General features: G+C 58.6%; 1 protein-coding gene across 7 annotated transcripts in view; it reads left to right on the top strand.

Moving 5' to 3' along the window:
• Positions 1 to 21,704, top strand: part of NRXN2 (neurexin 2) — a 100,197-nt gene that overhangs the window by 37,915 nt on the left and 40,578 nt on the right. For 6 of the 7 annotated variants that reach the window (XM_059929788.1, XM_059929789.1, XM_059929791.1 and 3 more), the window contains 10 exons: positions 1,948 to 2,109; positions 2,797 to 3,235; positions 6,687 to 7,073; positions 7,236 to 7,439; positions 13,496 to 13,522; positions 15,020 to 15,139; positions 15,477 to 15,858; positions 16,488 to 16,678; positions 18,347 to 18,520; positions 18,900 to 19,019. In XM_059929788.1, coding sequence (XP_059785771.1) covers positions 1,948 to 2,109; positions 2,797 to 3,235; positions 6,687 to 7,073; positions 7,236 to 7,439; positions 13,496 to 13,522; positions 15,020 to 15,139; positions 15,477 to 15,858; positions 16,488 to 16,678; positions 18,347 to 18,520; positions 18,900 to 19,019 — 2,206 coding nt within the window. The remainder of the gene's footprint in view (positions 1 to 1,947; positions 2,110 to 2,796; positions 3,236 to 6,686; positions 7,074 to 7,235; positions 7,440 to 13,495; positions 13,523 to 15,019; positions 15,140 to 15,476; positions 15,859 to 16,487; positions 16,679 to 18,346; positions 18,521 to 18,899; positions 19,020 to 21,704) is intronic. The other variant, XM_059929785.1, reaches the window with a different exon arrangement.

Below are 21,704 nucleotides of genomic sequence, written 5' to 3'. Positions count from 1 at the left end.
TAGGGTTACAGGGACACATCAGGCCAGGGGCCCGGCCTTCAGGAGCTGACTCTCTAGTTGGGGTGACCAGACACAGGCTCAGGAACTAATAGTGGCCCAATTCCTGGTCTCTCAGTGCAGCCCCGGGAGTGGAGGTGGAGGGCAGGATGGAGGCCCCTTCCCCCTGCCTCCCTGTCTTACCCCCATCTCTGTGTCCCAGCCCCCTTCTGCCCTTTCTCCAGCCCCCTTCTGCCTGTTCTAATCTTGTCTGCATGTTTTTGTGACTAATACTTTGACCCTTCCCTTTTCCACCCAGATCTCCACTTCCTAGCCTCGGGTGGGGTGGAGGGAAGAAGAAATAAACAATAATGACCAGCCCTCCCCTCGAAACAAGACCCAAAAGCTTCAAAGTGCCCGCTTCCACAAATACACCCCCTTACCTCTGTCCTTGAACCTAGTCCCCCCAGCACAAGATTTGATGGTTCCCAGGAGGGGGCCCCTTCGGCCCCACCCCTCTCACTGTGAGGCTCCAGCCCAGCACGAGGGGGACTCGAGGGGCCTGTGAGGGACGTTCCCCTTGGCCCCGTTCTGCCCATGTCCCTTAGGTGTTCCTAACACGCAGTCTGCGGCCCTGCAACAGTGGAACCGTGGCGACCAGTCACTGGAAGATGGCTGGTGGCATGTGGGTATGGACTGATGTGGGGAGGACATCACGGGCTATGATTGGAAGGCCCCAATCTCCAGACTTCGCCCAAAAACGGGGTGCTGAGGCATGTTTGGAGTGTGGGAGTGGGGTGAGCTGTGGCCTGCAGAAGCACAGTGTTGGGTTCACTGCGAGCCAGCTTCCTGATCACCCCTGCAGGAGCCTGACCGTCCTAATCCACAGCCTTCAGAGAGTGGGGGCTTATGGTCCCCTGGCCTCGGCTTTTCGCCACAACCTGGCTGGGTGTGGAATGCTCCTACGGCTAGGCTTTTCAGGGGTTCGGTGGACATTTGCCTGGGGAGCAGGGAATCATGGAGTTCGCTGTACTTGTCACTGCCCCCCAAGGTCACTTCAGCCTTCTCCAGGCCACTGCTGAGCCCCTTTCACCTCCTCAGAGCACCAGATATGCCCCCATCCCTACCCATCTTGCTTTCTTACCTGACTTTTCAGCCCAGGGTCAAGGTGACATGAGGTTAGCCTGTCCCCCTCTGTTCCTTACCCTGGCCCCGTTGATGGTGGTGGTGAATGAATCAGGCAGACTGATGAATAGGCCAGTGGCTGCCCTCTCCTTGGGGGACAAGGGAGTGACTCAGAGAGTGAAGAGACAGACTCAGCAAGGGGGCTAGGACCAGTTAGGGGGGTGCTGGTGGGAATCAGCCCTCAAGGGCGCTATGTGTCCCCCAGGAAGTTCCAAGTCTCCCCAGGAATATCGGGGCTCCTGTTCCTCATGCCCTTGCGGTTGTCCACCTCCCTCCTGGCTAAGATTGAAAGGACTCCTGCACGCCCTGCAGGGAAAGCTGCAGGGCAGTCCAAGCCACCAGGACCCCAGGAGAACGGATGTTCTCTGCCTTGTTTATGAAAGATGCTCTGAGATCACATGGGGGTCCAGAGACCCCTTCAAGAGGAGAGAATCGGGGGCGCCATTTGCATCCTGCCCTAATGGGGCCCTTCCTGAAGCTGCCGCTCCGTCCGGAGCCACTTCTTTGTGCTACTCACAGTGAGCACTTCGAGTGCCCTTCAGGCCTCTGCCTGCCGAGCTGGGCCTTAGCCCACCCTGAAACCATCAAATCTTGTGCTGCCTCCTTCCCCCACTTCCCTCCCCCCACCCCCACTGTTCCTCCTCCAAGACAAGCAGACATAAAAATGGGGGGGGTCCCCCTCCCCTGCTGCCCCCCGGCCCCTCCCTTGCCCAGCCCGAGGCTCTTCCCAGGGAGTTGATGCCGGTTGTCTCCTTGTCTCTCCCCCTCCCTCCCTGGGCTGGGCAGGTGACCATCTCAGTGGACGGGATCCTGACCACCACAGGCTACACGCAGGAGGATTACACCATGCTGGGCTCTGACGACTTCTTCTACATTGGGGGCAGCCCCAACACGGCGGACCTGCCGGGCTCGCCCGTCAGCAACAACTTCATGGGCTGCCTCAAGGATGTGAGTAGGGCCAGGAGGGGGCTGGGGGCAGCCCGGGAACCCTGTCTGCAGTGTGATTCGGTCTGACCGGCCAGCTGCCAGGGGCCTCTTCCTTCTGGTCAGTGGTGGGAGATCTCCTCTCTTCAAAACCTAAGGCCCATTGACTCCGGCTTCTCCTCTCTTGTTTCCTTGAGCCCCAAAGACCCCCATCCTCTCAGAGGACCCTCGAGGCAGCTGTGTACAGAGGCGAGAGTGGTGGACGTGAACACTAAAGACCTGTGTTTAAGGCCCACTCACTAGCTCCATGACCTCGGCCGGGTCCCTTGACCTGTCTGACTCTTAGTTTCCTCGTCTGTAAAACGAGTGGTCAGTACCGACTTCTCAAGGCAGCTGTGAGGAGCAGATGAGAGCGTAAATGTCAACCAGACGTCAGTGGCGACTGTCCTGCAGTTATTATGAACTGCAATTCAGCAGCCCCGAGGGCCGCCGTGCTCGTGCTGGGCAGGGAGACAGGACAGAGAAATAAGTGGGGCAAGGGAGGTGCTGTTCACAGCCTCTGCTCGTGCAGTTCTAGAACAACGGTCTGGGGTGTGGAGTGGGGCCCTGGGGCTGGGTGGCAGGGGCCCGTGCCGCCAGGCAGGAGTGGCCAGGCCCTAAACTGCTTCCTCTTCTTCATCCTGGACCGCCCACCCCCGCCCCTCCCTGCAGGTGGTCTATAAGAATAATGACTTCAAGCTGGAGCTATCCCGCCTGGCAAAGGAAGGAGACCCCAAGATGAAGCTGCAGGGGGACCTGTCGTTCCGCTGTGAGGATGTGGCTGCCCTGGACCCTGTGACCTTCGAGAGCCCTGAGGCCTTTGTGGCGCTGCCCCGCTGGAGCGCCAAGCGCACCGGCTCGATCTCGCTAGACTTCCGCACCACCGAGCCCAACGGGCTGCTGCTCTTCAGCCAGGGCCGGCGGGCCGGGGCCGGGGCCGGCAGCCACAGCGCTGCCCAGCGGGCTGACTACTTTGCCATGGAGCTATTGGACGGCTACCTCTACCTTCTGCTGGACATGGGGTCTGGGGGCATCAAGCTGCGGGCGTCCAGCCGCAAGGTCAACGACGGCGAGTGGTGCCATGTGGACTTCCAGAGGGACGGGCGCAAAGGTCAGAGGCCTCTGGACCTTCCCCTTTCCCCTGACCGCCCCTCTCCACCCACCCGGGCTGTTCTCCTCCCACCCTCCCCTGGCCCTCCCGGCCCCTCTGTTGTCCCTGTTGCGTGGTGCCTTGGTGGAAAGAACGGAGTCAGTCGGACCCGGGCACACACCTCATGCTCCCACTTCCTGCATGTGTGACTCTAGGCCGTCACTCAACCCCCTGCAGCCTCAGTTTCCTTCTTTATAAAAGGATCGTTAAACTGGGTCCTCAGGAGGGAAAATCAAGAGAACACCTGGAAAAGCATTAGTGCAGTGCCGAACACAGTGGTTATCCCGTTCTCTCTCTCTCTTTTTAAAACATTTATTTATTGATTTATTTATTTTTATTTATTTATTTTTGGCTGCGTCGGGTCTTAGTTGCTGTGTGCGTGCTTCTCTCTAGTTGTGGCGCGCAGGCTCCAAGGTGCATGGGCTCTGTAGTTGTGGTGCGTGGGCTTAGTTGCCCTGCGGCATGTGGGATCTTAGTTCCCTGAGCGGGGATCGAACTCGCGTCCCCTGCACTGGAAGGCAGATTCTTAACCACTGGACCACCAGGGAAGTCCCTATCTTGTTCTCTTAAAAAAACTTCCCAACCTTGCCTCCCTTCTATCTAGATTCATTCAACCTTCTTTATAAACTCACTCAAATATTCAGCGAGCATCTACTGTGCGCCAGGCGCTGTCCAGGGTGCTGGGATGGGGCAGTGGTGAGCTGGAGTCTTGGCTGTCCCGGAGCTCGTGCTCCAGTGGGGAGACACAGACAGTAAACACCACGCTCCGCCTGGTGAGGTTCTTACACAATAAAGTAGCGGGCGGAGGGCACTGGGGCCGGGCAGGTGCTGTTCTTGAATCTTCTGCTGCTTCTTGCCACCCCTCCTCCACTCTTCCTTTTCAGTCTTCCTTTCCCATCCTCTTCCTGTTTTCTGCCTAATTCTCTTCTTTACTCTTCTCCATCTTGTTGGACATAAGAGAAAGAATTGATATAAATGAGAACTGACACATTATCCAATTTAAGCTCTTATCAACGTCAACTAAATGTTCATGCTCCCCCAGCTGTCGCTGCACGGGGCCTTCATGTCTGGGTGGAGTGAGCGTCCCCGCGCACACAGGGAGGAAGGGGCTGCCGTGGCTCCTGGAGGTGTTGGCCTCTCATGGGCTTGCTTGTTTCTTCCTCTCCCTTCCTCAGGGAAATGTTGCCTTCCCCAGGCTTTGCGGTAAATGGCTTCGTCCCCTGGTTTTGTGTCATGATGGTACCCGGGAGTCTTCACAGAGCACTCGTTGCCTCCCAGGGTTTCCACACAGGGGATCTGTAACTCTCTAGGTTGGAAATCTGCTCAGGCCTTGCATAGAACCCCAGGGCCTTCCGCTCTTCTCTGTCTTCAGGAAGTGGTCTCCTTAGCCTCGCTCGATCTCCAGAGCCCACACACCAGGCCTGGCTAGTCCTTGGGTCACTTCGACCACTTCTAATGGCCCACATTTGTTCGTGTACACCAGCACAGACTTGGGACAGTCACTCCATCAAAGCTCTCTTTGACCTTCCCCATGTTTCTAAATTTTATTGTGGTAATTTATACATAACATAAAATTTACCATTTTAATCATGTTTAAGTGCACAGTTCAGTGGCATTAAGGGCGTTCACATTGTTGTGTAACTATCCCCACCCTCCATCTCCAGAATGTTTTCATCTTCCCAAACTGAAATTCTGTCCGCATAAACACTAACTCCCGTCCCCCAGCCCCTGTTTACCACCATCCCACTTTCTGTCTATGAATTGCCTACTCTAGGGACCTCCTATACGGGGAATCACACAATATTTGTCCTTTTGTGTGTGGCTTATGTCACTTAGCATAATGTCCCCAGGGTTCATCCACGTTGTAGCATGTGACAGCATTTCCTTCCTTTTTCACAGCTGAACAACGTTCCATTGTATGGATAGACCACCTTTTGTTTATCCACCCATCTGTCGTGGGACACTTGGTTTGTTCCCTTTCCATGTTTTAGAGTGACCTTGAAACAAGACCTGTATTCACTTTAATTTCCTTTTGCTGACTCTCCATTATACAACCTTTCCCCACCATAGCCTTCCTTCTTTCATGTTCTGTTCGTCTGTGGAGAGTCCAGTTGGGTGGTGTCCGTGTCCAGCAGGCCCCACAGGGGGTGGGTGGAAGCACCTGGGGAACCTGCTACAGATAGAAGTGTGGGTGATTGGGGGCCATGTTTGGGGGGCCGGGAGGGGGAGTGGGGATCTGAAACCTTGTCAGGGAGGACAAGCCAGGGACCATGGTGTTAAAATGGGGCACAGGGGAAGGGCCTCTCTGGTGCAGGGAAGGGTTTGCACAGAGGAGCATGTGCTCCAGATGAGGCGCCAAGTGTGCAGAGGAGGCCCTGGTCCTGTTCCTGCAGCTCCACGCTTGGTGCCCACGCTCTGTCTCTTACCACTCCCCACCCCCGATCTCTGCCCGATCAGGCCTAGCGTGGATCAAACCATCCTTACCTCTCTTTATTAGCGCCTCTGAGACAGTCGGACTTTTTATTTTTATCTTTTAAAGAATTCTTCCAAACTTGAGAAAGGAGAGCGGAAGGAGAATGTATGGAATAAAAATTACAAACGGAATAAAGCTTCTAATGTATAGGTTTTGGTTTCTTGAGATCTCAGGAAAGGCTTTGAAGCTCGCACATGATCCCAAATCTTTTTTCTAAGATAACCAGCCTCTCCTTCCAAAGAACTCTTACAACTCAGAAGCTCCATGCTTGGTTTCCGTTTCCTGGCTGCCATCCTGTCTCACAGGCTCCAGGAGCTGATCGCCTGCCTACCTCTCCAGGTCCGGGGGTGGGAGATGCAGGTTCTGGGGTCCTGCCACCTGGGTGGTACTTTAGCTCTGGTCCTTACTCGCTGCGGCACTTTGGGCAGCTTCCCCAGTCTCTCTAAGCCGCATCTGCCATTTCAAAGTGGGATCGTAAAGGACCAGTTTCATAGGGTTACCGTGAGACTTAAGAGATACGATATACGTGAAGTGCTAAGTGCCTGGCATATAGTCATTAAAGCTCAATAAATGTTAGTGGGGGAAACCCTTTGGATTCAAGCCTTTCAGCTTCCTTGGGGGTCTCTGCCTCTGACTCCTGGTCTAAGGGGCTGGCTGGGGGAAGGACATGTGAAGGATCCAGCCCTTTGGGGGTGTGTCCACCTCCTGTACATCCTCTGAGGACTTGCTCAGGTGGGAAGGAGGAGTCCGGACAGAGGCCCACTGCACACTGCAGCTGGGCTGGGGCTGGCTCACACTGGTTCCTGAAATTGGCACCTTTGTCAAGCAGCGTCTGCAGCCTGGGGCTGCCTGGGGTGCGAGGGCAGGACATCCTTTCTGGCCTGTGGGGCCTCTCGGTCCTGCCTTCCCCACTGAAGCCCACTCTCTCTCCATCTGCAGGCTCCATCTCGGTGAACAGCCGCAGCACGCCATTCTTGGCCACCGGGGAGAGCGAGATTCTGGACCTGGAGAGCGAGCTGTACCTGGGCGGCCTACCTGAAGGCGGGCGGGTGGACCTGCCCCTGCCCCCGGAGGTGTGGACGGCGGCGCTCCGGGCTGGCTACGTGGGCTGCGTGCGGGACCTCTTCATAGACGGGCGTAGCCGAGACCTCCGGGGCCTGGCTGAGGCGCAGGGGGCTGTGGGCGTCGCCCCCTTCTGCTCCCGGGAGACGCTGAAGCAGTGTACCTCCGCTCCCTGCCGCAATGGCGGCGTCTGTCGAGAGGGCTGGAACCGCTTCGTCTGTGACTGCATCGGGACCGGCTTTCTGGGCCGGGTCTGTGAGAGAGGTGAGGCTGGTCGTCATCCCCGTGCCCCCTGCCCGTCCCTGTGCCCCTCGTAGACCAGCCCTGGGCCTGCCACCCCTGCAATGATTCTCTCGGTCTTCTCTCTCCCTCTACTGACCTCTGCCTGTCCACCCCCCCTTCTCCCTCCCCCCACTCCTGGGGCAGAGGCCACGGTCCTGAGCTACGATGGCTCCATGTACATGAAGATCATGCTGCCCAACGCCATGCACACGGAGGCGGAGGACGTGTCTCTGCGCTTCATGTCCCAGCGGGCCTACGGGCTCATGATGGCCACCACCTCCAGGGAGTCAGCTGACACCCTGCGCCTGGAGCTGGACGGGGGCCAGATGAAGCTCACCGTCAACCTCGGTAACCGCCCCGCCCGTGCCCCTGGCCCCTTCCCCGACCCTGCCTCTCACCCACACCCCCTCTGTCTGGAGAAGCTGGTGGTGGTGCCAGTGAGAGATTGGCGGTGGGGAGGTGCCAGCCCTGGTCAGAGCCCCTGAGAACGTCGTCCCAGCGAGGACGCACAGTGTAGGGCGATGCATCGCGCTCGGCAGCACTGGGGGAGGGGGACCCCGAATGTGTCTGGGGTGTGACAGCCACCCTCCCGGGGTGCTCCTGGGTCTCGGAGCCACGTGTCCCGCGCGCGCACATGTAAGGACATAGCTCATTCCTGGCTGTCGGCTCATCCGCTCGCTCATATGTTGGTTCATTCATTCGTGAAGCGCTCGCAGACGCCTACTGGTGCTCAGCCCAAGCTCAGTGCAGTGGCAGATCCGGAGACAGGAGGACCCAGCCCTCACACAGCCGCCCTCGTCTGCTCTGCGTTTAGAGAGCCGTGTGTGTGTGTGTGTGTGTGTGGTGCACAAGGGGACATGCCATCTTCCCCTTGTCTGCTTTCACATGTGAGTCCCCATAGCTGCCCCTGTTTTATAGATTGTGAAATCCATCTACTGGCCTGTCCAACATCACAAAGCTATAGTGATGGTCGGGGAAGACCCCGGACTCAAACGCAGGTCATTGCCCCGAGGTTCGAGGTTCGAGGTTCGGTGCTTTCCTCATTGCCTCTAACAGAGCTGGGGGGTGGAGGGGCATCAGGGGCCCTTGCCACCTGAAGGCTCGATGCCTCTGCCCCTGCCCAGAAGAGGCACGGCTCCGCTTCACCTGGCAGTCCCTGGGGCATCCATGTGGCGGGACCATGAGACCTGTTGGACTCTACGTGGGCTTCAGCTCTTGTGGGCAGGGTCAAAAGGAAAACAGCAGGGTGACTCATTCAGCTGATATTTATGGGACACCTTCTTAGTGCCAGTGTGTTCTGAACCTGGGGCTACAGTAGTGACTAAGGTGAGGTCCCACCATCATGGAACTTTCAGTCAGAGGAACCCTGGAAGCTAGAGGTCCTAAGCTGCCCAGGCTGGGGTCACATCTGTCCCTTTCAGGCTAGCCTTTGAGCGTATAGAGGTATAGCACCCAAGGACCTGTCATGTGGGAAGTTCAGGCCCCTGGGGTTGCTTGTTGTGTCCTGGGCCTGGAGGAGAATTTGAGCTCTTCTGAGCAGGTTAGAATGCTCAGCTGGAGAGAACACGGAGCTTTGAGCTTTAAATATTTATCTGGAGTCTATCCTAACATTGGTCTCCAGGGCATTTGGGGGACAGACTGTGGCCTTTTGGGGACCCATTACCTTGCTAATAAATTTATACTGTGTCCTTTCCCCTTTTGGCCACCTGGCCTTTGTACTCCTAGGACAAAAATTTGCTGAGTGAGGCGGGGGCTGGAGGTGGGGAGGTGTGCAGGCGGCCAGGGCGCCAGAGGTGGGGAACTTTAGGGTTCCCTGAAGCTCAGCTTCTAACCGCAATCACAGCCTACAGAGTGGGGGGGGGGTGGCAGTGGGAAGCGGGATGGGAGACACCCTTTGGCCAGTGCTCCACGGGTCTGTACAGCGGCCCCTGGCACCCCTGAAACGGTCACAGGAGGAAGGCGCCAGCCCAGGACCCCGTGCATGGCCCTGCAGTTCTCAGACTGCCCAGGTTTGTGTACCCAGGGTGAGGTACCCCTTCACCCTGGCACGTGTGTGTTCTCGGTGTGGTAAGCACGTGGCTCTGTACTTGGTGGGGACACTGCAGGGGAAATCTGGGGCCTTCTATTTGCAGGGAAAGCAGATGCTTCTTCCTCATTTGGACTGTCTTAGTTTCCCTGTGAAGAAGCATGGGTTCCTTCAGGTTCGACAGGAGGCAGCAGCCTTGGCCAGGACAGTGCCCTCTGGGGGGCCCTCGGGACCTTTCACCCTCAGGATCTACCCTCTCCTTCCCATGGATATGCTTTTCTGTCTGTGTCACATAAGTATTTAGAAGTTAAGGAACAAGGTGGCCAGCAGGACAGTCCTCCCACATCTCTCGCTGCCTGCTGTGCCCACCTCCATCCACAGAGATGCCATCTCTAACGGCTCATGACAAGCCGTGACCAAATGCTTGTTGCAGACACATCTGTCCACAGACACCAAGTGATGTGTGTGCAGGGAGGCATGTGACCTCTGTGTGAACCACACAAGCACACAGGTGGTCCACACCCAGCCACCAGCCTCAGGCTATGATGGGAAGAGCACTGGGCCTGGGGCCAGAAGTTCTGGGTTCTAGCCCTGGTCTCCTAGACTGCTGGGTAAGTCATTTCCCCTCTCTGAGCCTCTGTTTTTTTGTCTATAAAGTGGGGATAAGGAGCCCCACTCTGCCTCCTTTCTGTGGTGGTTTTGAGGCTCAAATGGAATAGTGGGAGTGAAGACGTTATATAGATGCAAGACACACACATAAAGACTGACCCAGCTGACTGGAAGGGAAATCGTACTGGGACAGGGACCTAAGCTTAGAGCCAGGCCCGGGACTTGCTTCCACATTGCATGACCCAAGCTGGCCCCACCTCAGGAGCCCCATTCTATCCCCATCCTGCTTGCTACCCAGGGCCTGCTCCACCGAGGCCCCGGTCCTGGTCCAGACTTGCTGCTGGAGGATGGAGAGGAGCCCGGCGGGCTTGGTCTTTGGCCTCGTGGGCCTATCTTGTAGTGAGGGAAGCCAGGCTCCCACAGGCAGCTGCACAGCATGTCAGGGGCTCACTGGAATGACGCAGACTTGGTCCTGAAGAGAGCGGAGCTGCCCCTGGCCATGTGGCGGGAGGAGGCGCTCAGTGCCAGCCTCAGGCGCCTGGGTGTTTGCTGGGCTGGAGAGGGCCGAGAAGGCCTGAGGCTGCTGCCTCCATCCAGGCAGAGATGCCAGAGAAGCCGATTGTGCCTCCTGCCCCGGCCCCGGCCTCCACCACGTCCGCCGACGCTGAGCCAGTTCCCGGAGCTCTGCTGTCTACGGGCCCTGAGCAGGGTGGTTGGTCTCTGTCCCTAGAGGACCGTAGAGTCCCTGGATTCTTCACCCTGTTCCTGGGTGACCTGGGTTCCTGGGTTCCTTCTACCTTGGGCGTGGCCTCTGGGGCCAGTGCCCAGCCTGGCCTGCCCCTCGTCACCCCCCTGGAGTTGCCTTTCTCCAGGTGTGCCCGTCGGCAATCCCAGTTCCTAGTGAGGATGACATGAACGGCGCATTGTATCTGAAGTATCTCCAAGCTGGAGGGGCCCTCAGAAGGCACCTCCTTCACCCCGCCCCGTGGGTGCATCCTCTGTGCCTTCCCCCACCAACGGGAGGCTCTCCACCTCTGTTCAGACGCCTTCCGTGTCAGGAGCGCCTCACCTCTGAGATGGCCACCTCAGTGATTCTAATCACTGGGTTGTTCTTCCCTGGTGGAAGCTTCCCTTTCTGAAATTCCTACTTGTGGACCTAGTTCTGCCCTCTCGAGCTGTACAGAGCAAGCCTGACTCTCATTTGTGTTGTAAGCCGGGCTAAATGCACATTACATTCCAAAGCCCTTTAATCTCTGGGACCATGGGACGGTGCCTTGTTCCCATGGGGGACTGTTCAGTAGGTCTTGAGCTCCTTCTGAGGCTGGGCTGCTGGGGAGATGGCTGTGAACGAGGGCTGCGCCGGAGTGCACGCTGCCACTCTGCGGTGTCACCTCCAAGACTCCAGCCAGCGGGCTCCTGAGGCTCCTTGCATTGGAGCCTTCGTTCTCTCTCCCCCACCTCCAGTCCTCGGGGCCTGGGTGGGGGGCAGGTGGGTTGCAGAAAGAGAAGCCTGGCTTCTTTCCCTGAGATTCTTTCCATGCAGGTGACTTTTTCCCACCAGTCTTATCACACATTCATACCATCACCCCGGTCTCCATGTCCTGCCAGGACCTTGGTGGGTCTCTGCAGACCAATTGCTTCTGTCCATTTGCTGAACTTGAGGCGTAGGTTTCTAGTCAACAGGTTAGCAGTTAAAGCTCCCTGAGCTGCACTCTGGGCGGGTGTGGGCACCAGAGGGCAGTTTCTCCCACTTACTCGCAGTTCCTGGCTTTCCCCTGGGATGGTGCTGGCTGCTTCCTGGGGGCCCATCTTCAAGGGGAGTTTGCTGCCCTCAAGCCCCACTGGAGTAGGGGCTCCTGCGGGTGGGGTCACTGCAAGGGGGTGGGCCTGGAGCCGACACCTCTTCTCTGGACAGATGGACCCCCCCCCTTCCTGGTGCTCCCCTGCTGGGGAGGGGAAGAGCTGTGCTCCTCTCTAGGCCTCTTCTCCAACAGGGGATCGGCCTGCCTTTCCAGCCCCCTTTTTTCTTTTTTGGACCCTTCATTGGTGAAGACTCTGCTGGCCCTGAGAGAGCCCCCGTGACCTGACTCCAGGCCTGGCACCCCTGCCCTCACCTCGACATCCTCCCCTTCCCCCTCTGTCCAGCTCCTCCTTCCCTCTGCTCGCCCTTTCTTCCTCTTTTCTCTCTGCATCCTCTCCACTTCCTTCCTCTCCCTATGACTTCTGACTTGCCCCTGTATCTGCCCCTTGACCTCCCTCTGCCCCCTCCCTTGGTGCCAGGCTGTGGCTCAAGGTCCCGGCTGCTCCCCCCACTCTTCTGCTGCGGTTGACAACGCGTGTGGGGCTCAGCTGTACTGCCCGAGGGGCCCATGCCCCCAGAGCCACAGGGGAATCTTTCACCTCCGCTGCAGGAACCTTCAGGGCCCAGGGGATGCCAGGTGCCCCCACCCCTCTTTGCCTCCTGGGCTTTGTGGACAGAGCCTGTTCCGGGAGGAGCCACAGGATGGCAGGATATTGCTGTTAACAGAGGCCTGGAACTTGCCCCTGTCTGAGAGGCAAGGGCCAGCCCAGTGGACACCTTTTCTTTCTCCCAGCTTAGGATCCTCTTGTTCAAGCCCCTCAGCTCACAGGGAGGGGAGCTGAGGCTCGGAGAGAAGAGATCTGCCCGAAGTCACATGATGAGATTAGGACCCAGCATTTCTGCCTCTTCCTGCAGGACTTTCTGCAGCCCCAAGCTGTCTGGGTCTGATGGAGCAGGACAGGCGTTCAAAGGGCCCTAAGCCCCAATTTCACAGGACTCTAGTGCTCTATATCCTCGGCAAGGCTGGCTGACTCACATGGGGTGGGTAATGTATCCCACCAGGGGTGTGGCCAGAGGCCCTGGGGCTCCGGGCTGCAGCTCTGTGTAGACAGTGTGCTTTCTGAGCACATGGGGCCCTCCGAGCCTGGAGTTGCAGGATAGCAATGCTGAGGCTGGGGAAGGGGCAGGAGACTTTGCTTATGGTAACTTCTTGTCCCTGAAGTCCTCAGGAGTCACACATTGGGGGCCTCGGTGTCTTCATCTGTGAGCCCCTGGCCCTTCCCTAGGAAAATGGATTAATACTAGTTCCTCTTCAGGGTGAAGGACCACCCTGGTCCCCAAGGACAGCCTGGCATCCTCCAGGTTAGGAAGGGTAGCAAGAAGGTTCCTGTAGGGTTGGTGCTAGCCCCCTGGGGCTTTGGGAGGTGTGTGGCCACGGGAAGGGGGCCCTGGGGCAGACTCCTCCATTTAGCTCAGAGCCCAGAGGGCACGGGGTGATGTGTCACAGCCTGGGCTCTGAGCACGGAGTTGTTCCAGAGCAGGGGGTGCAGGGGCTCTGGCCCTCCCCCCCCCCCCGTCTCCCTCTCAGAGACGGGGAGATGTCGGGTTGGTCAAGCCCTCAGCCCCCCACTGATCCCCTGTACGACTGGGATTCCCAAGGTGCCCATCTCCCTCAGACATGAGAGGCCTGGGCCCCTCTAAGAAGGGAGATGTAAACCTTCTTCCCATCACCTGGCTGCCCCGCCTCCCAGCTCTGGGGAGGGTTGGAGCCCTCTTGGGGGAAGGAGGGAGAGGGGTCCAACTGAGGAAGGGGAGAAGGCACCTGAGCACGCGTGGTCCCCAGAAAGTGGCCCTGGGGGGAACCCCCGCCCGCAGACACCCCTCCCTGTGAAGGATGTAAAAAAAAAAAAAACCTTGTTCTGCCTTTTTGTCTCCCCTCCCCCTCTGCCCGCCCCATGGCCCCCCCAGACTGCCTGCGCGTCGGCTGCGCACCCAGTAAGTGGCTTCCCTCTTCTTCTGCAGAGCCCCAAGGGGCCTGGGATTCTGGACTCTGGGATTTGGGGAGGGATGGTGGGGGAGGAGAAGGCTTCATGGCTAGCTTGTGTGGGGCTTGGGCAGTGGGTGTGGAGAGGGGAGCTGGAGTGGTGGGGGTGAGGGGGATACGGTCGTGGAGGGCAGAATGAGCCCAAGGAAGCTGACCCAGGGGCAGCGGGTGGAGGGTCCGGGTCAGCATGTTCACCGGGACTGGGAGAAGGAAGGCCCAGAAACTTGAAGTCATCTCAAATCCTCTGGAGGGTGGGGCAAAGGCTTGGTGGCACCTACAGCAGGATGGCCGGAAGGAGCCGGAGAGGGGCTGGGACATCCTGCTGCATCTCCAGAGGTGGCCACAAGGGGGAGGGCGGGGCACACAGGAAAGACGATGAGGGCGGGAGGTGAGCGGGAGGTGAGCTTGGCCAGGGCTTCAGAGCTCAGCCCTCCACAGCCCCTGTTTGGGGTGGGGGGCGAGATTCTGCCAAATGGGGGCTCTTTGAGAGGTGACAGTGAGGCTCGCAGCAGGGGTGAGATGGAGAGCGGGTGTGGACAGTTCTGAGCATCCCACTGTGCCTGGATTCAATGCTCTGTCTCTGAGAGTGTTTCTGCATGGTGTGCCCTGAGGTCACGTAAGAGAGCACAGGGACACGGCAGCCACAGGCAGAGAGGGTGTGTACGTACCGTGGCTCTGGTGTGTGTTTGGCACGTGTGTGCACGTGCGTGGTGAACCCTGTCCCTGCTGGCAATAGCACTGGGGGGCCCAGGTGTAACCTGGGGGTGCTGCAAATGGGCTGCAGCACCATTCTAAAGCTACATGTTTTTAGTTTTGGGAGTGGTTAATCCAGGTCCCGAATAAATGGCCCTAATTCCTAAGACACATTCTGCTCTCTGGCCAGGCTGGATGTGCTGAGTATACGATTGCGTGTCTGGGTGTGTGGAATTAACCAGGCATGTGCAGAAAGGTCACGTTGGGTTCCTCTAGATGGGGGAGCTGTGAGTCTGTGTGTTTTCACTGCCAGCAGTGAGTCTGTGGGTGCACATTCACATTTGGGCGCGTGGTAAGGCTCAGTATTTTTGAAAGTTTTAGGCCTATGTATAGATGCTGGGACTTTAGCTGCTGGCTACACACACTGACGACTGAGGGTCCTTAAGAGATGTGGGGAGGAATATGTTGGTGCCGGTGTGAGTCTCTGGTGCAGAGTCTTAGGGTACAGCTCCAGAGGCACCACGCCATTCACACCGTATTCTTTTCGAACAGCACCCTTGGAAGTTGCGCGATGTGTGGCAATACTGAGCATCTCTGTGTTTATGACTGGGTGTGTAAAAGCTCTGTGTGTGTGGGTGTGTGTACCTGTGTGCATGGGTGTGTGCAGTGGTGAGGCTCTGTGTGCCCAGGGTGGTACATGAAGCCATATGCGAGCGGGTGGAGGTGCCGTGCTCACTCCCCCCTTGGTGCCGCAGGTAAAGGCCCCGAGACGCTCTTTGCGGGGCACAAGCTCAATGACAATGAGTGGCACACGGTGAGGGTGGTGCGGCGTGGCAAGAGCCTGCAGCTGTCAGTGGACAACGTGACCGTGGACGGTAGGTGGTCTGCGGCCCCATTCTTGGTGACCACTACCTGGGGCAGCATTCTGGCAAGCTGCCAGTGCCATTGGTATATCATGGGCTCCTGGACCCCAGGGACCATTTCAACTCCCCGCAGGCAGCTTTGCCCCGCAAGCCTGTCGGCCCTGGCCTAAAGAGTCCCGCAACTCCCCCAGACCCAGGAGCTGTGCTTGCTGCCAGCACCCTCCTGCGAGGGTTTGCCAGTGTCTCTCCCATGTGGCCCTTGAGTGGAGGGGAGGCTCCTGGGGACCCAGTGATCCGACGATCTGGGCTCCAAAGCCACGTCCCCATCTCTGTCTCCTGTCCCGAGCAGGACAGATGGCAGGAGCTCACACGCGGCTGGAGTTCCACAACATTGAGACAGGCATCATGACGGAGCGGCGTTTCATCTCTGTGGTGCCCTCCAACTTCATCGGGCACCTGAGCGGCCTGGTGTTCAATGGCCAGCCCTACATGGACCAGTGCAAGGACGGCGACATCACCTACTGCGAGCTCAACGCTCGCTTTGGCCTGCGTGCCATCGTGGCTGACCCCGTCACCTTCAAGAGTCGCAGCAGCTACCTGGCACTCGCCACGCTCCAAGCCTACGCCTCCATGCACCTCTTCTTCCAGTTCAAGACTACGGCCCCCGACGGGCTCCTCCTGTTCAACTCGGGCAACGGCAACGACTTCATTGTCATCGAGCTGGTCAAGGGGTGAGGTGCTGGGCACTACACCGCTGTCAAGGACGTGGTTCCCGCCCCCCCTCCCCCCGCCATGACCAAGATGCAGTTCCCCCAGCCACTGGCTGAGATGTCCAGTCCCCCCAGACCACAGGTCAAGGTTCAGGTCCGCCCCCCACCAGCCAAGATGGAGAAGCAGCACCCTGTCTTCCACCCTGGTGACCGCCCCCCCACCCCCGCCATTACTTCCTTGCCAGGGATTTCCCGGTCATATCTGTCCTCCATTCACTGTCCTGGCTCAGGCAGAAGACAGGGCTGTGTCCCTCTGGCCTCTCTTGCCTGAGAGGTCCCCGCCCTAGAGCAGCTCTGTCCCTGTCCCCAGAGGACCCTGCTGCCCTCACAAATCTCTCCCCCACCAACTTCTCTCCTGAGCCTGTCCCCGGAGCCAGGTCCTCTGTGGCCTTCCCTGCCCGCATCCGCCCATGACGGGACCTCACACCAGAGTCCTCGTGTCGTTGGCTCGGGTCCCTCCACTATGAGGTCTCCCTCTCCACCCCTTCCGCTTACAGCTCCCAGCCCCGCCGCAGCTATAGCTCCTCCTTTCCCCGCCTTCCCAGCATCGCCCCACCTTGACCCAGTGTCTCCTCCCTACTGTGGGGCAGGTACATCCACTACGTGTTTGACCTGGGGAATGGCCCGTCCTTGATGAAGGGGAACTCAGACAAACCAGTCAATGACAACCAGTGGCACAACGTGGTGGTGTCCAGGGACCCCGGCAACGTGCACACGCTCCAGATTGACTCCCGCACTGTCACTCAGCACTCCAATGGCGCCCGAAACCTCGATCTCAAAGGTGGGGCCTGGGGCCTCTGCAGAAGGCCTGGCCCTACCCCAGATGCCCCCTCGGCCCCAGCAAGATCACCCCTAACCTGGGATGCTCTTTCACACGCGTGATTCTCCCCCTACCCCCACCCATGGTTTCCCTCGCTCTTTCCTATTCTCCACTGTGTCCAGCCCGACATCTTCCCGTCAAAGTTCTGCTCAGCTCCCCTGCGAGGCTGCCCTCTCAACACTGAAAGCCTGGTTGCAAGTTGTGTCTGTCTCACGGGGAGCTTGGTGGCCTCACTCTAGAGCTAGGAGTAGGCAGCTGGGCCTTCTGAAGACCTCTTGGCCCTCCAGGGTTGAGAAGTCTGCCTTGGTTGGGGGCTGGAGAGAGAATAGTGTCCTGGCAGATGCCTCCCTGCTGGGGTAGGAGGGGGCAGTGATGTGGGGAGGAAGGAGGAGCAGTCACCGGGTCCCCACATGCTGCCCTGGTCATAGCCCTTGGGCATTGGCTGGACTAGGTCTGGGAACTTTTTTGGACTCAGGGCCTCCCTGGTGGGCTCAGCGTCATACCAGGGACCTACATTCCCCAGGGTCTCTTCAGTAGCTAATGAAACAGTCATTGCCTGCCCCCAGAATGGGTGGGTGAGAGAGGAGGGAAGAGGAGGATGAGCTTAGAGACTGGGGTTTTGGAACAAGAGTGAGGACAAGGCCTGCGGCTTCTCCAGAGCCCACTGGGGTAACGTGAGCGACCCTCACATGCCCAAAGCAGCCCTCAGTCCCTTAGGGACCCCTGGTGTCAGTGCGACTCGGACTGTCCAAGCTGGGGGAGGGCCCTTAGAGACTATTCATCCCCCTCTTGGAGAGACAGAAATGGAAGCTTCAAGAGGCTACATGGTTTGCCCAAGGTCACAAAGTGAGCAGGCCGCAGAGTTGGAACCAGAAGCTTGGTCAGATCCAGGGCCCGACGAATGGCACAGTGCTGTCAATTCTCCCTGATGCCAGAAGGGGGCGATGTGTCTTGGATAATCCTCAGTGGCAGCAAACCCGGGGTGGTCTGGGCTGGTCTTGCATTGCACTGAGTTCACGGCAAGGGCAGCAGGGTTGACCATGTCTTGTTGGAGCTCTGCTGTGGGCCAGCCATGATTTCCAGGGAGTTAGGGTCTATGTGGCCAGGCAGTGATGTGTCCCTGAGGAGAACTTCCTGGTGTCACCCAGAGTCCCCAGGCCAAGCCCTAGTTGTTGTTGGAAGGTGCTGGGCTTAGAACCCCCAGGAGACAACTCAGAGTCGGGAGAGGCTGGCAGAGGCCTGAAGGAGTTCTGGGGATGGGAGACTTCGGAAGGGAGGGAGCGGGGGTGGAGGGGATCGGGCTGCACATCTATGAAAGGCCCTGATTACAGGCCGGAACTGGAATCAGATGTGTGGGAGAGAGCACGGAGCAGGTTCCTCCAGCTGCTCCCCCCTTCCCGGGCATCTGGGCTTCTCTGGGAGGGGAGCAGACAGATGGCAAAGTGGAGAAGGAAGAAAGAAGAGTGGGGGGTGGGCATCTGCGGGCTGCTGCATCTCTGACAGGAAACTGGAGTCCAGGATGGGACACTGTGGGGCTGCAGGACCTGACAGCTGGATGCCGATGTCCTGGGAGGGCAATGGGGACCTGGGGAGTGGGATGCCGAGGTTCTGATCCCACTCCCTTTGCAGGGGAGTTGTACATTGGTGGTCTGAGCAAGAATATGTTCAACAACCTGCCCAAACTGGTGGCCTCCCGGGATGGCTTTCAGGGCTGCCTGGCCTCGGTGGACCTCAACGGGCGCCTCCCCGACCTCATCGCTGACGCCCTGCACCGCATCGGGCAGGTGGAGAGGGGCTGTGACGGTGAGTGTGGGGCACAGAAATCAGGTGTGACTCTGCACGCTGCAGGGGGGCCAGCGATAGAGGCAGACCAGGGCCGCTGAGTGGCCTTCCTCTCAGGCCTCGCAGGAGCTGCCACTCTGGGCCAGGGTATGCGGGAGTCAGGCGGGTCACTTGCCCTCCCTGTTGCCTCCCACCCTGGCCACTTATCGCAGTTCCAGGCCAAGACTAGCAGTCCTTGAGCTCCCCTCCATCCCCCTCCCACCCCCATCAGTTCTTGGCCCTTTCTGCCCAGCACAACGGAGGGCAAGACCTCTTGGCCTGGCCCCGAAGCTTCCATACCTCCTGAGGCTGGAGGGGGCTTGGCTGAGCAGGGGGTGTTCCTTCCTCCTGCCTCTTCCAGGCCCCAGCACCACCTGCACCGAAGAGTCTTGTGCCAACCAGGGCGTCTGCCTACAGCAGTGGGATGGCTTCACCTGCGACTGCACCATGACCTCCTACGGAGGCCCCGTCTGCAACGACCGTGAGTGCAGGACCGGGAGAGTTCGGGGCGCTGGGGGGAGATCCTGGCCCGTTTCCGGCCCCAGGGATGCTCTGGAGGAGGGAGGTTCTCTGAGAGCCGTGCTGCTTGCTCCCTTCTCATCCCTTCTCATCATGAGAGACCGAGGGAGCTGCTGTCCCCTCCCGGAGTCCCCTCTCGGGCCTGTGCAGGACTGCTGCTGCCTGCATGTCTGGGGCAGATCGTTGATAGACGGCCTCTCCTCTTCCTTCTGAGCTGGTGGGACACCGCTCCCTTCACCCCTCACCAAGGGCGTCAGCCTCTGTCGCTCTCCCCATGCGATCCTGGCGATGGTCTCACAAGTCGTAGCTCACACATACACACTGTTGCACAGGGTGGGGGGTGGGAACTGTCGACCTGCACCCCCTTTCCTCTGGTGCCCTCAGAAACGTGCAGTGGAAGCCTGGGATTTCCTGCCCAGGGTAGGCCCACGCCCCAGAGGACGGGCTCAGGAGACTCTCAGGAGGGCAGCCCTCTGGAGCTGGCTTCCCTGGAAGCCGGCTGTGGTGCAGTTCCCTGGTTTTCCACCCAGCTGCAGGGTGTCCCTTGGAGCCACAAGAACACTCCCTAGTGTCCCCACCTGGTTCTTCTCCTCCCTGGCTGGGTGTCTGCTGCCAGCTCGCATAGTGTTTGAGGCCCCTTCCCAGAGAGGGCAGCTTCAGCAGCAGTTTCCAGTCCCTACTGGTTGGTGACCAGCAGCTGGTTGAGCTTGGCAGACGGAGGGCAGTGGGGCAAGAGTGGGGGAGAGCCAACCTCCTGCTTGCGGGGGGCGGGCTGGGGAGCACGCAGCCTCTTCAGGTGTCATTTGAGTGGTCTTCCTTGGGGTAGCCCTGCTGAGACCAGGGACATGAAGAGTCAGCTGCCTGGGAAAAACACACAGACACACAGACACAGACACAGACACAGACACACACACACACACAAAGGAGGATGGGGCTTCTCCATTTTACAAACATGGACACTGAGGCCTGGAGGGGTGGGTGGATTTCTGGAGGAGTGAACGGTAGATCTGGGCTGAGAACGGGGTTCAGGGCCTTTGCCTCTGTGCCACACTGCAGAGCCTTGGTCATCTGGGCAGAGTCCTGAGTTTCTTACGGGATAGATAACCTACTGGTTTCAGGGGTTGGGCTCTTGTGTGGGTCTTGATTTTTTCTTCTACTTTGTAAGAATGCCCACCAATCTCCCTCAGCGCTTTCCTGGTGCTCTCAGGCAGGCCTGTCCTTCGGTACCTCCACATCCCGTCCTGTCCCCCAGGATTTTTCTTGTCCGACCTGCCACTCTGTGTACCTTCCAGCCCTCAGACAATGGCCAGCTCAGGGGCGCTTCAGCCCTGGCTGCCGGGGAATAAAGACGGGGCTGGGCCTCGTCTTCTCCAGCTCACTCAGCTTTGCACGGGCGATCTGGGGACGGTGGTAACTTTGCTGTTTAACAGTAACATTCCCCACTGATTGTTTCGTGTTTTGCAGCTTGCAAAGCCCTTTTAATTTGTCCTCAGAGAAGGCAGTAGGATGGAGACCAACCATCTGATTTAGCTGCTGAGGACACTGAGGCCTCAGTAAGAGGCAGTTCCCTGTCCTAAATCACAGGGTGCTAGAACCTAGGCGTTCCTAAAGTTTGCTGCCCCTGCTGCTCATTTAGTCCCGGGGTGGGGGGTGGTGGCGGAGGTGGAGACGGTGCCGATGGTGGGCATTGCTTGCCCGGGCTGCAGGGCACCAGGAGCGAGAAAAGCTGCTGCCCGTCATCACTATTACACTCCCACACGATGGAGCTTTCTGGAAGGGAGCGTAGAGAGGGATGGTGGTTTAGCGAGTCAAGCCATCTTTCAGCAGGTGTGGGAAGGGAGCTTGGAGCAACTTCTCTGGGGGCAGGTGGGAGGCAGGGAGAGTTGGGGCTGGGCACGTCTTGGGAAGTGTCACTGTCCCCGGGCACTGGTCTGTGTGTCTGGTGGCAGAGCCTGAGCAAAGCCATGGAGGTAAGGACAAGGTGGGTGCAATCTGGGAGCCTCCAAACTGGCCCTGGGGTACCTCTGAGATCTCTGGCCCCAAAGGTCGAGGCAGGAATCTTGGGTCAAGCCACAACCCCCTTTTCTCTTGAAGCTGTGCCTCCTCCCGCTTCTCCAGGCTTGGCTGTTTCATGTTCGTGCTGTCTCTCTATGGCGGGTCTTCTTGAGGCTCCACTGATGCACAACTTCAAGCAGACACTTGGCCCAGAGGCCTGTTTGCTTCACCCCCAAGTGTGAAGGCCCTGGAGGCACCACTGGGCACCAAGGGCCCCTGTGCCTGAAGAGAGGGAGGCGGGTGGGAATGGCCCAGGTGTCCTTAGAGGGTTGGGCCTGGGGTGTGGAGCTGTCTGGTGGTGAAGAGACTGGGATGAGGAGGAGTCCGACCTTCAGGACAGCCTTTCCCCTTGTGTGGCCTCAGTTTCTCCATCTGGGATATGGGCATTACACCTGGGGCTGAAGGTACCTCTGTGAGGCTCAGGAGTCTGCCCTGGGAAGGCAGGAGAGAGATCAGAGGGAGAGAAGTCATCTCCAGGATGGGAGAGAGGAAAGCGGAGAGAGAATGAAAAAGAGAATATGAAATGAGAGGGGAAGGAAGCTGGAAGGAGGCATGCTTCCTGGCAGGGCCTGAAGTCCCAGGGCTGAGGTCA

This window comes from Balaenoptera ricei, chromosome 8, assembly GCF_028023285.1.
Source record: "Balaenoptera ricei isolate mBalRic1 chromosome 8, mBalRic1.hap2, whole genome shotgun sequence".
Lineage (NCBI taxonomy): Eukaryota > Metazoa > Chordata > Mammalia > Artiodactyla > Balaenopteridae > Balaenoptera > Balaenoptera ricei.
Note: the sequence above shows the minus strand (reverse complement) of the source record. Positions and strands in the feature narration are given on the sequence as shown.